The 14,094-nt window shown below is 37.1% G+C and overlaps 1 protein-coding gene across 1 annotated transcript; it reads left to right on the top strand.

Annotated features, from left to right (window-relative positions):
• The first annotated feature begins 2,626 nt into the window (after nt 1-2,626).
• Nucleotides 2,627-12,195, top strand: LOC135685962 (neuronal acetylcholine receptor subunit alpha-7). The gene is made up of 8 exons (XM_065202083.2): nt 2,627-3,224; nt 4,475-4,641; nt 6,826-6,980; nt 7,638-7,862; nt 9,130-9,397; nt 9,842-9,997; nt 10,307-10,400; nt 11,004-12,195. The coding sequence occupies exons 1-8, from the start codon at nt 3,185-3,187 to the stop codon at nt 11,216-11,218; spliced, it is 1,320 nt and encodes a 439-aa protein (XP_065058155.2). The 5' UTR covers nt 2,627-3,184; the 3' UTR covers nt 11,219-12,195.
• The last annotated feature ends 1,899 nt before the right edge of the window (nt 12,196-14,094 follow it).

Raw genomic sequence — 14,094 nt, 5'->3', positions numbered from 1 at the left:
AAGCAATTCTAGTTTTACTAACAAACTGCATCTGCGAAAGGACGTAAGTTCTCACTTTGCTGCTAAACGTCTCCCCAAGCTTACTTGTTTTGCTAAACTTTTAACGTCATCCGGGCTACAAATGCGCAGGAGAACGCCAAATTCCTCACACTGGTCTCTTTTCAAGAATAGCAAGGCATTGTTTCGTTTTGGAAATCCTTTCAAAATACTTTATGGAAGTCCAAGATTATTGCTATCCAGAAATTAAGTAGATCCCCTACCACTATCGATTAGATAGATAAAATCGAAGTTTAATTAGAATAAATTTCATCAGTGGAAGGCAATTTTTAGCAACAGTTAGATACAGATGGGCTGCAGTAGAGATATGAATTACAAGTTGATCTGGAGAGTACATGTCAGTTTTGGACTTTCCAGGTTTTAGCCTCCATCCCAAATAATTGTAAAACTATGGTATGTCCTTATAACACTTTACTGAATGGGAAGCATTACAATGGGCAGCCCCCCAATATGAACTTCCCTCAGACGGCACTGCTTTCTACATGATCATCAGACCAAAATCACCAACAGTAATAATACGATGTCTCATGCAGCCACCAATTGCTTATTAATTATTCCCAATATGTGCGCTATTTATCTTTTTTTTCTTTATTTTCAGTTGAAATTTTCAGTTCTCGGTATGATTTTGTCAGTTAGCGAAACTTTTATCAATCTTCAAGAAAATCTGCAGTGTTTTAAATTCTGACCATACTTAGAAAGTGTTTTTGTTCTCAGGAACTTCCTTAGCCTCTTTCGTGTGCATCTGTCGTAAGCCATTCTTCTTCCACCAACTTACATCATTTATTTCTGTGTTCAATCTCCTCTTTGCTTGTTTTTCTTTCCTTTATTGTATTATCCTTTTTCTATATTTAACGTTCAATCGATTTTCATGCTTTTCTTCATTGCTCCCGTTCACCCTAAATTATTTTTCCTTCTTTTAGCACAAGTCTTTTGATTTTCTTTCCCTATTTCCTTTATTTTCTTCAGATTCCTCTGCAATTATATTACCTTTCATTCATTCATTTTTTCCTTTATTCGTTATTCATCCATTCATTAATTCATTTATTTATTCGCTTATTCACTCTATGGAAGTAACACTTTTTGGAACAATAATCAAAGAACCGATTTGTGGTAGAAAAACTGGTAGCCCCATTCCGTTTATTGTCAGGCCACTTAAACAAGTCTAATAGTAACAAAACTGTATTCTGAATAGTCTATGAATTTTTGAGCTATTATAACGTCAAACCTATTTCCTTTCATTTCAGTTTTACTTAACTTTTGTTCTAGGTAAATATACCTCAACTACGGTCTCTGCCGCAATATTCAGTCTCTGCACTCAAATCTATCCGGCTCTGGTCATTCCAAAGCACAAAATGAACGTTAGTTGGAAAATAACTAGCTCAAGTTGAGTTCTTCTAGCCCTTGCAAAGTCAGTGCTGATCCAATTCTTCAGAAACGAACTTGCTTTAGAAAGGTACTTTTAGCCCCTAAAAAAGAAAAATTTTTCGAAAGAATTTGCATTTGATACGGTCTTCTAGCCCTTGAAAAGAAAAAGAGAGACACTTCTCGAGAAGAACTTGCTTTAGTAGTATTCTTCTAGCCCTTGCAAAGACAGTGCTGATCCTATTCTTCAAAAAGAACTTGCTTTAGTAGTTTTATCGAAAAGAGCTTGCTTCATATAAGTTCTTTTAACCTTTGCAAGAGAAAATGAACCATTTGTTCGAAAAGAACTGGCTCCAGCTTAGTTCTTTTAGCCCTTGAAAGGAAAACATAAACACATGTAATCATTTTATATTTTAGTTAATTTGAAGGCGTTTAGAGCTTGATTAAATGAAATTTGACCACGTTTGATATGTGACAGGATACGACAAGAAAGGAACCCCTTTGGCTTTTGCTTTTTGGACACACATTGCACGATTATGTTTATTGTAGCAGTGCTCGAGTAAGCATTACATTGTGTCTTTTATATGGCTAAAGCAACAAGCGTGCAAGTGTGCATTGGCCTTGGGTATATAAACTTTATGTTGGCATTGTTTCATTCTCACACGCTACAAGACAACCTGAAGTTGGACTGTAGAGAGGAGGTAGAGAAGGTTTTTCCTTTGCGACCCTGCCCACCCAAACCCATGTCTATATATTTTCAGGGTTTTTTACTTGCATGTTAACTTTCTATTTCCTTTCTTCGTGCATCAGTTAATGGCCGTATGGCTTGCGACTTTTTGCATAAACAAGATGTTGCTAGTTGTTGCTAAAGAAGGCCATTGTTCTTCTTCCCAACCCCCTCAAAAGCGGTTGGGATTTTATTTATGGCCGTCTTTGCGATTGGCGCACCGACAGCTCAAGGATGAAACGGTCTAAATAATGAGAGAACGCCGCCTTCAGTCTTGTGATTGACAATGGTAAAATATTCTGAGGACTATATTACTCTTATTTGCTAACGGCTTTTATTTGGTAACCTGGAGCAAATATTAAATGTCGATTAACCATTCTATGCGCATCAGTTTTAGGTCATTTCTTCCTCGTGTCATTGGCTATAATCACTAAAACACAAAGATTTTTATATCCAAAATTAGAAACTGGCTGCAACAGTGCTTTTTTCAGGGTTGAATATTTTGAGCTTGTGGTAGATTTAGATTATTGGGCAAGTTCATGAAGTCGCTGAAGAACTGACAAAGCTCAGACTGCACGTCAAGTGCTTACTGATACTTAATGTTACGTGGTATATCTTGCTTTGCCAGGGGAGAAGGACATATAGCGTTTTACAGAATGCAACTGGTCAGGTTCTTGACTGACGTCACAGATTTTATCTCCCCCGGGTGCTAAAGAGGAAACAGAACCTGACCACGCAACCCAGTTCACTCCTACGACCCCAATTCGTCTGCGGTTCTGTTTCCTTTATTTTGCTTCCTAGCTATGGAAACGAATAACGTTAGATTTAATTGAAAATCATTATAATATATAATATTTACAATGGTGCATTGAGATTTTATAAAAAAGCACCTGCAGTATTGTATTTCTCGTGATCAATAATAAATGGACTTGCATAGAGATTTCTCCACGATCAACATGCAAAACATGGCAGTTTAGAATGTCTTTGACCATGAGCCTTCATTAATATCGAGCTTAAGTGCACTGCTATGGAGCCAAGATGGAGCCCAAGATGCATTCTGTAGGCCTACTGATTATTGGTGAGGGTTGTGTGTCTTTATTAACAGTTTAAAAACGTTTTTTCAACGGCTTTTGTACTAGTAACATGTTATACTCAAGTTCCGTTTATTAGCCGGTGGATGTCGTCATAATGTAAGCATGAGATTTCATATAAGCAAAGTTTGTAACTCTCTCTGATGTAACATGAATACAGGCCTAAGAACATACAAGTCTGAAACAAAAGCTGTTTATGAAATATGGAACAATTTGTATGAAAGGCGTTTTAGCAATACTCTGAGAGCGTTTTCAGTTTGATGTGATCAGATAGAATATAAGACAATAATCATTTCCAGATTTGATATTTCTTTCAAGAATCTTTCACAAAGATTCAAATCTTAGATTTCTTTGTAAATAAAACTAGTATATGTTTAAACTAAGTATCAATCCATTTCAAAGAATTGGTTATATTGCATGTTATTAGTGTATTAGCCAAAAGTTTGTGAAACATTAGAATATACAACTTTGAAAACAACTGGATATTGACTTGATGCTTGACAATATCCAGGTAACCAAACTGTGTACCGTAAGTCTCGTTGCAGCATTAAATTGTTAGCCAAGCAGAAACTTCATCCTTGCTGGTAAATTTTCCAAAACAATCAGAATGGTTAATAAACGTTTGAAAACATCAAAATCATTTGAGATGGCAATATTTTACTTGTTTCTCTCAACCGATATCAGAAAGTTAACTGTTGAAAGTTCAGGGAGACACTTGTTTGGTAAAGGGACAAGCCTGTAATCCCATTTTCCTTGCCCTATTTTGCCGGATTTTAGAATATTTTCTTGAAGTAGCACAGTTGACCAGTTGCTAATTCTGCTACTTTTCTACTGAGATGTTCTTAATTCTAATTACTAAAATCTCATAGCTGCATCCCTGGGCTGCATTTCAAAGAAATACCAAGATCCTATTTCACATCTCTAGCGCCAACCGTGCTAAGTAGAGTGTAGTTTCTCTAGCTTCAACGGTTTTTAGCTAGAGTTTAATATCGCTAGCTCTAACCGTTTTAACTAGAGTGCGTACAAAATTTTGTAGAATCTTCTTGGGCAAACTTAAAACCAGTTAAGGATATACTGGCATGGGTAGGCATACTTAAGCTAAAACTTTTAATCTGGATATTTTTCATCAATCACGAACTGCCGGTTTGTGTTCTTGTTAATAAAACTCCTACAAAATTAATATCATAGCTCCGTGCTAAAGTTGACTTTTCCTTTAAATTGTTGTGCAAACCTTCAGGGATTTTCTCGCTGACATCTGGCAACAGATTGCATCATGAAACAGCTTTGCGGAAAAAGCTCGGAATTTTCTCAGTGCCTGGAGGAATTAAGGAAACGCCAATGGTCAATGCTGGATCTCCACTAACGATAACCATTGGCCTTAATCTTCTACGGATACTTCAAGTAGTAAGTATAAACATATTTATTGGTTTCATCTAGCTAAGTGAGGCCCTCGAGGTTGCTGCAGTTTTGGTACACTATTTTTTATGAGAAAATCTTATCAGATCACAAGCCCCAAATTTATCAAAAGTTAAGAAGAAAATAACAAGCTAGGATGAGCTACTACGAAATGCAATTTTGAACAATGTTATGAAACCCCCTCAAAAAGTGCATCTAAACGAAGAATTGTTGGCCATCTAGGGGTGCTTTTTTGGTGAATTTTCAAACCTTTTGCCAAAGAAAGCATGTCTCACTCACTTGTTAGAAAATGAGGCCTGAACATGTATAACCTCCCCTTGAACACTTTTTACGCTCTCTGGAACCTTTGAAGACAGATTGCACACAGTTTTTATTATTAATGGTGTAATTTTTCAAAACAATTCATTCATTTCAATACTTTGATATTTTGGTGACGAATGCAATGAAAATCATCATTGTTTTATTCAAAATTATTTATATGTCCACAGCATTTCTTGTCGAGATTTCTGCACCTGTGAAGTTCATTTTCAAAAATTAGCCAGAAAATACACATAAAATATTTATTGCATTCATCCACGAGGTGTTAACATCAGTATACAACGTTACCTATTCATCTTTTATTTTATGCTTTGCCCTTGTTCCTTCTCTCAATTCATCTTCCTATCAATAACTGCTATATATTATTAATTACATTCTTTTTATAAGAACCAGTAAATTTGAGTTCAGGCTGGTTGTTCTTAATTTTTTCGAAAATCTAAGGCTGGATTGCTCTTAATTTGTTCCTAAATTAATAGGGTGTAAGCAGTGCGATTGCTAGCTTTTTCTCTCTAGGGAGGTGTTCAGGCCTCACTTGCCAACAAAATGAGTGAGACAACCTTAATTGACCGACAAATTTTAATATTCACCGGAAAAGCACCCACACATTGCTAAAAATCCTCGATTTTGAGAAGAACGTTCCTCAAAATTGCATTTTGCAGAAGCTCAGCCTCAGCTTGTTCTAAATTTTTTCTTAACTTCTGGCCAACTTTGAGGCTGGTGTTCTTATATAATTGTTCTATTAAAAAAGATTTTATTTAAAGGAAGATTTGGTCACACAATGTTGCCTATGTTGTCTTTATCCTGAAGTTTTCCCTTATTTTTAGACCCGGTTTACAAGAGATGTCACCCGGTTTATATGCATTTATTCGGGAGATGATGTATCCCTATATTTTTGGACCCTCTGTTCGACTTTTTGGATCGCCCTTCATTGGATCGCGTTTAAACGGCTGGATCTGCCCGGGATCGCGCGTAAACTTTTGGATCTGCCCCGGATCGCGCGTATACTTTTGGATCTGCTCCGGATCACGTGTAAACTTTTGGATCTGGTCCTGATCGGAGCCTTTAACCTTGCAATCTCGGGGTTTTTTAACAACTTCTTTTGTGCGAGAATTTTTAAAGTGCACATTCGTGCGGTGACTCACTGGGTTCCGATCCTTTGTATGGTTTTGGACTTGATCGGATCCATTCTTATCTAGGCCTATTGTAAAAATGGTCCTAGCTTCATTTGCATCTATCTAGCCTATCCTTTTTTGAAATAGCTTTTACATGATTTAGAATTTAAGATTGATATCAAGATCAACAATAAATGAAACCGAACCGGATCTTACTCAAACCAATCTGGATCTACTTTGCCAGCAAAATGCGAATGTGATTTGTTTGGGTTATCAGAATCTAGCTGCATCGAATATTTTTTTTACTTACAACATGGATTCGTTTTTTAAAATAAAAGATATTACAGGCTTATGGATATATTTCGTGTACACCTAAACCATGTACAAAAGCTATAGCCCCTGGGGCAAGAGCGTCGCAAAAACTCCTCCGCCACCATCTCGTTTCTTTAACTTCTTTCTCTGCCCCGCCCCCTAAACGTTTTGCATTCGCTGCGCCAATGGGCTTGAACTTTGTTGTGGAAGTATGAAAGGTCCACACAACAAATATAGAAACCTTTCAGGCAATACTCGCACACATAATATTTTTTGAGTGCCCATCAAGGTGGTGACAATTCTTATTTGGTTCTCCGCCTTTCCTTTACACTCTCTGAATTCATGCAAACATCGCAAAACAAGTGTAACTTTATCATAAACATTGCACTTACTTTGCCTTTATCTAAAGTAATTGGTTTTGAATTCACAGGATGAAAAAAATGCAATATTTACAACCAGTGTTTGGCTTCGTATGTCATGGCGACACAAAAACCTTGTGTGGAATTCATCCGAGTACGGATCGATAAAAGAGTTGCGGGTGAATCCGGATCGACTTTGGGTTCCAGATATATTTTTGATTAACAAGTAAGTCGGTATACTTTCATAGCGAACACCTTAGAAGGGTTTGAGGAAGTAAACTGTGTGATATTTGTGTCATGAATGTGTGATATTTATGATTTTACATAAGCAAATTCCATTAGATAATGGCAGAAAACATTCGTACGTGAGAATCTTATCGTAGACTAACTTAGTGATAATTGCCCTGGCCCTTTAAAATATTGAGTACCATACGCATGAACTTTACTTAGTGCAGTGTTTTTCTCTCGTTAATGGCCTAATTGAAACTTCAAAATAACGCACTTTTTGCATTTTTGCATTAGTAATCCTTTACTCTCTATTGTTTGATGTTAAGACCCCTGGGTGCAACAACACTTTCATGGACCCATAGCTTTTCCCAAAATTTCTGTTTCACGTTCAAAGTCTGTAGAAGCCTCAATTGAAGGGACAACTCCCTACCCAACGCTATACGGAGTTCACTGTAGTCCATTGGATATCTGCAGGTCACAAAGTTAGGATCTCGGGGTATACATCGTGTCTATATTATATTTGATTTGTTAACCCTTGTAAAGTATAAAAGCGTGTTTCTTCAATGCTGTTGATCCACATATAGTTTTTTCAACTGTAATTTCACAATTTTGCAGTTGAATCGACCAGTAGATAATTTATTGCTTCTTCTTTCAGTGCCGTCGGTAGTTTTGAAGTGCAAGGAGCCTTGGCTAAAGTAATAGTCCGTTCGGATGGTGAAGTAATTTGGGCGAATCCTGCCATCTTCAAAAGCTCCTGTGAAATGGACATAAAGTACTTCCCGTTCGATGATCAAACATGCACGCTGCAGTTTGGATCGATGACGTATAACATCTCATCGAGCAAAATCAAACCAGCCAGTGACCATGTTGATATTAAGAGGTAGGCTAGAACTCTTTATTTTCCTGTGAAAATGTGCCTTTGAATAGGATAGATTTGTCTTTTGAACCAATCCATTTATAAGAATTTTTGACATCTTCATAGCCTTTCAAAAAGCCATCACATGTTCTTAAAGGGGCCTTATATTAATGACGTCACCTCGAATATGAGGATTTTTAATCCCCCTTCCTCACTGTCGACACGGTGTTCCCAGCTTCCGGCCCCCAGGTATAATATGACGTCACATTTCACATTTACGCCTCTCCCCCACTTGGACCTTTTTTGATAAGTTGCGACGCCCATGAGCGGACAGGTGGGATGAAATCATCTCATGTTTACATGCAAATTCTATTCCAGCTTCGAGCTTATGGCTTCCTTCCTTTTAATCCCACCTCTACGCTATATGTAATTTTCCACTTTGCAATGTGTACGCATGTGCATAGATAAGAATTTTATCCCACCCTCATCCCAGACAGTTTTGTGTCCACATAGGAAAATTCCATCCCAATTGGTAAAATTGGCAAGCTGACAGCAAGGTCTCATGAGGCTTAATTACAGAGCAAAGTTTTGTAATTAAAAGATTGCAAATATAAAGAATAATAAGAACCACGAATGTTCTCATTATTACATTGCAATATCTCCGAATAGATATTGCAATGTGAAAATGACATCATCGATTGTAACGGCGCATGTGCATATGAATTATCATGCCAAATTTTGAAAGCCAGCGGGCTTTCGAACAAATTCTGGTTTAAGTTAATGCCCAATTTTTTTAATTTCTTTCTGACTAAACACAAGTTTGCACTTCTCTGACGAAAAGGAAGGTTTACTTGTTCGGGAGACGAAACTATCAGTCCTTTGTTTCGAAACAATACCGTCTTAAACCAATCAGCGTTGCGGGGTCATAGCACATGCGCATTAACAACAGTATTCGCACAACTGTTCTGTCTGCAACCACACAATTCTTAAACTTCCTGCCAGGGCTTCAAGTGATAATGCGCATGTGCAATGACCGCGAAACGGGGGCTAGTGCATGTCTGAAAGACGGGCATGATTCATCTCCCGAACAATTACGAATGGTTACAAGCAAGTGCTCTTTATTTTCATGCATCTTCACGATTGAGGTGGGGATGATGCTACATCCCAAACAATTATGACCTATCTGCCTCAAACGAGTCTAAACACTAAAACAATGTAGGTATGGACAACAAATAATTATGATAGAATTTTGAGTCTAGTGAAAAAAATTTTTGTTCATTTCCTTATCCAGGTACATAGAAAGCGGAGAATGGAAGATTCTAGAGACGCAGGTACGAGACTCTGTCGAAATGGCGGACAAAGGCAGCTATGCTGTGATCACCTACTCAATCAAAGTGCGGAGACGAGTTCTCTATTACGTCATGAATTTTATTCTTCCTTGCGTCCTTATTGCTGTGCTCACTGTTCTGGTCTTCCTGCTGCCACCTGAATCAGGCGAAAGAATCTCTTATGGAATAACAGTTATCTTATCGTTTACGATATTACTTATAATGTTATACGTGAGTATATTATTATTTTTTGGTTAGATGAGGCAATGCTTATATAATGATTGAATGGGTTTTATACTAAAGTTCTCTAGCAGCCAACGCGAAGTCAGAGTGTTGCCCAGAAATCGCAAGGGGGGGGGGGGCTGAGAGGGCCTTAGCAACCCCCACCCCCCACCCAATAATTTCCAAAATGTGCTTAAAACCATACAAAAAATTGCCCAGCTCTCTTTTTGAGCATGTTTATTGCTCCCTCGTGAAATGTTTTAGCCCCCTCACTCTGTAATATGCTCCGCGGTCGTTGATGTCGCCTGATATCGTTCGATCATTACACTGCATTTAAACTGCAAACATATCAAAAGATACCCGCTGTCAATCGATAAAAATATGTTAAATAACCATAATATCCCTAGGTGTCTGATACCTTATAAATTAGTATTATTTTCTTTCTTTTTGTAGGAAAAGCTACCTGTAACCTCATCACAATACCCTCTTATTGCGGTTTACTATGCTTGCACCACTTTTCAAGTCTCTATCGCCTTGGCACTCTGTGTCTGGGTTTTGCGTTTCTATCATCACGACCCCCCAACAGATGAACTTCCAAGATGGGTAAAGGTGAGAGTTTTAACAAAAACTAAGCTTTTTCAGCAATTCAAACCTGCTGTTCTACCTGCAATCCAAACAAAGTGCCCAATTTAACAAAATAGAAATTTGACATATGAAAATTGATCTAGTTTTTGGTGTGATTTTCATAATCAAAGTATTTCTTTTCACCTACCACTTTCACTCTCATAAAATTTCTTCACAAAACTGTCATTAAGCAAAGTCTTAGCCAAATATTTAATAATTGCACCTGTTGGCATGGCCTTTAATTTATACTCAAGTTTCAAACATTTCTAAACCTTTATACATTTTCTTTTGAAGGTTGTTGTTTTAAATTGGCTGGCAAGACTTGTCTTACTTAAGAACTCAACTGATCAAGTGAGGCAGGAGTTAATTCTCCACAGCTGGGAAGAGCGTGAGTATTGATTGCGCCGTCTGCAAAACAGCAGTATATTTAATACCTTGTTCTTCCTTTTTGGTTTCTTCGTCTACTCAACTTTCTCTTAATCTTCTTAGACTTGCTTTCTCTTTCTCTTGCACAGCATTTTTTTGATCTCACCATCTAGTCTTCCTTTTTTGTGAAAAATAATATCACAGGTGTATTACCACTTTCACTCGAAATACACCAACAATATAACTTACGTCACATGTATGCGTAAATGATGCCATTGCTGACACAATGCTTACAGTATTTCAAAGAGTTACAGATACTGCCCTTTTGTGCTCAAAAATATGCACAAAGGAAAATGGTACTCAGGGATTTGAACAATACTGTTTTGAGGGGCTGGTTCTGAGGTATTGCTTAGATGAAACGAAGCCTACCTGTGCGTACATTGATACTGTCAATTTACCGTTACAAGGAAAAATCCTGGCCTAGTCATTTACTAAAAGTACATTTAACAAGGCACATTAACTTTAAATGTCCATATGTTGTGCTGGTTCTTCTATGAGGAGCACTTTTTCTGTGATACTCAAACGACTATCATACCTTCAATAATGCAAGTTTATTCTTTTACAGTGGCACACTCAAAGCAAAGAAGATCTAAAAATGCATTGACTGTCGTAATGAACAGTATCTTTAAGAAAGAAGAAGAATCAGCAAAGCGTGAAGAGTGGCGCATTGTGTCCACAATCTTGAACCGTTTGTGTTTATGGATGTTTGTAGCCACGGGCTTTATCACATTTATTGCTGTTTTCCTTGGATCTCCAAGAGCTAGAGCCATGGAGCTTTAGTTTTGCACATATGCCTACGTTTCGTAAGCAGTGTTGCTCATGCTTCCGCGCAGAAGATCCGGAGAGATCTTAAGGCAATGGGGTGGACTGTTTATGACACTTCCTAAAAGTCAATGGTACAGCATGTCTCAAGATTTGCCGAATGATACCATGATGTTTTCTCGGCATCGTGTTACAATGACGCATAGCTGGCTACGATGCATCGACATGTTTCTTGTTTCCGACAATACAATCTACATTAATACAATTCTGATTCTATATACTCGTATCGACCGTATAAATTGCTAGTAATTTCATAAAATTGTTTGCCTTGAATATACCAAAATCAAGAAGCATTCGATCTTACAGCTTAAACTACTTTGTAATTGAAAAAATCTCAGTTGCTGGCCGTTTTATTAACGATATGGTCAATGTTGGCAGGATATGGACGCTGTAGCTTGTTCAATCAAGTATCTTTCTAATTTTCTGCGATGCTGCAGGAATACTATTAGACTTGATACTGATCTACCTTTTAGCAATTTAAACTGAAAATTTCTCTGAAATCACCTTTCAGTACTTCTAAGAATATAATACCAATCAAGTTTCCTCTTTTTACTTCAGAATTATCGGGCTATCAGAGCTACAGAATTCTCTCAAGAGCTTTATAAGCTGATGCAAGGCTATAAAGCCCCGGAACCTAGGCTATGTATTTACCTGAGGTCAGCAACATTTTTTTTCAAGTTGAGCAGTTTACAGACCGACCCCTGAGGGGGATTGAATTCTTCCAGAATTTCAGCGTTTGGTCTTAATACCCAAATGAATCCTTGTGGGAGGATTTAAGCAATTTTTCATTAAAAAATGTTACTGCTAACGTTATTGCCGTTTATAATTTATTGATAAAAACGATACTTACTTAGGCCTTAGTAGTTCCAAGACCCTTCTACAAAGACGCCGATGGCTGAATGCGGCTGGACAGAAGAAAATAATTTGCCAAAAGGGTAGAACAATCACCGTAATAAAGAATTGTTTTAAAAAAAGTTTTTTTGAGTTTTTTTAAATCTTGTAAATGAAGCGGGCGTAAAATTCTTACTTCTTCTGGTAAAGGAACAAGGCATAAACAGGAAAAAAAGATAGCGAAAATGCACTTGAATTGAAGGCTAAATTGAAAATAATTTTGGAAAAAAGATTAGAGAAGGGGTTGATTCATAAGTAAACTAATGTTGAATCGGAAGGGGGGGGCGAGAAGAAGGTGTAAAATAGCCCTTTTTCAGACCCAATCCAAACGTGACCCCCTCCGTTATATGATGCATTTTTAAATAACCAAACAGAAGTGTATTATTGGATAATGTTGTACGCATGTTAGGCAGCCGCAATTATCAGTTCAACCTAACAAACAGTTGCTTTATATATATTTTCATTTAAACATCGTGTAGAAAAGCGTTCTTTTTTCTTGACCTTCTTACCTTGTTTGTCATTTTCTAGGATTTACTTAATCAAAATTTACTTTAAAAGGTTTTCAGATTGATGGAATATGGCTTGAGCCGAGGGGCAAATCACTCCAAGAAAATCTCGTACACCTTTGGTGGAAATTCTATTGTTTTATCTCAAAATTCTCGGAAATCATTTTGTTTAAAGGAAAATCCCGTACGCTATTTGCAAGAGTGAATTGCCCCTCGGCTTGAGCATCTCTGCAACCCAGAACGTTCAAAAGCATTTGATGAATCTTTTTGGCCTTTCTTTGCCTCTCAGTCAGGCTCTCTTTTAGATTTAGGCATTTGATTGGTTGTATAACTTAAAAAAGCAAAGGGCATCCTTTTTGATAAGCTTATTCGAGTGAATTCTCCAGTTTCTACTATGATAATAAGGCAATGAAAAATTGAACAATTGATGAGTACTTGAGTAGGATTGATCTATCTGATGCTGCCTGATTCAGAGCAATTAAGACCCTTTAGTTCTGACATCAGACAATTGAAATAAAATGTGTGGTGTAAAAACATTTCATAAGTAAATGTTATAGATCTTTATGAAATTTTTTTAAATAGATCTTTATGCCAAGATGGTCATCAATCTCATGTAACATTAAAATTAAATCTAACAAATACACAATTACAACGAGTAACAATTCTAAATACTTTTAAGAATTTAAAACAAACTGATCTTAAACATAAACAATGTAAGTTGTGAAATATGCTCAGTAACAAAACGGGATTTACTTGTTGCCATCTCTTTCTTTAGGTTTTTTCTGCAATTTCAAGGTCTTTTCCCTTTAGTAATTGTTTTGACTTTAAAACACTGGGCTACCAAGATCGTATATTCATGTGTTCTCTCTTTTGTTGATTTATGCATTGTGCACAATGCTGATTACAGCGATAGATTGTAAGATATGTGCTATGTAGGTTCAAGATGCACGCTATCCAGCTAGCAGTCATACAATCATACACGTATTACGTATATATGCAGTCATACACGCTATCCAGCTAGCAGTCATACAATCATACACGTACTACGTATATATGCAGTCATACACGCTATCCAGCTAGCAGTCATACAATCATACACGTATTACGTATATATGCAGTCATACATGCTATCCAGCTAGCTGCCCCTTTCGTGCTATGAATTACAGCTGCAAGGCCTGTGGCCCGTAATTGTTTTTACAATCCATCCCATTTTAGGGACTCAAATCTGATAGAGCCAGTCTTAAAAAAATAAGTGACAACAAAGCAAGATGAAAAAGTTTTGTGAGAGAATTTGCAACAAATTTACCCTACCTGTTTTGCTTCATCTATCTACTCTTTTTACTTGCAAGGATTCGGCAAGGCATTGAAATTCAGGAATCTTTGCCCAAAATTTACGACTTCCATTTATACTAGCCCTCCATAAGAAAGACCAAGATA

This window comes from Rhopilema esculentum, chromosome 6 (genome assembly GCF_057945365.1).
Source record: "Rhopilema esculentum isolate cy_ngs chromosome 6, ASM5794536v1, whole genome shotgun sequence".
NCBI classification, from domain to species: domain Eukaryota; kingdom Metazoa; phylum Cnidaria; class Scyphozoa; order Rhizostomeae; family Rhizostomatidae; genus Rhopilema; species Rhopilema esculentum.
The sequence above is the reverse complement of the archived record's forward strand: the minus strand, read 5'-3'. Positions and strand labels throughout refer to the sequence as shown.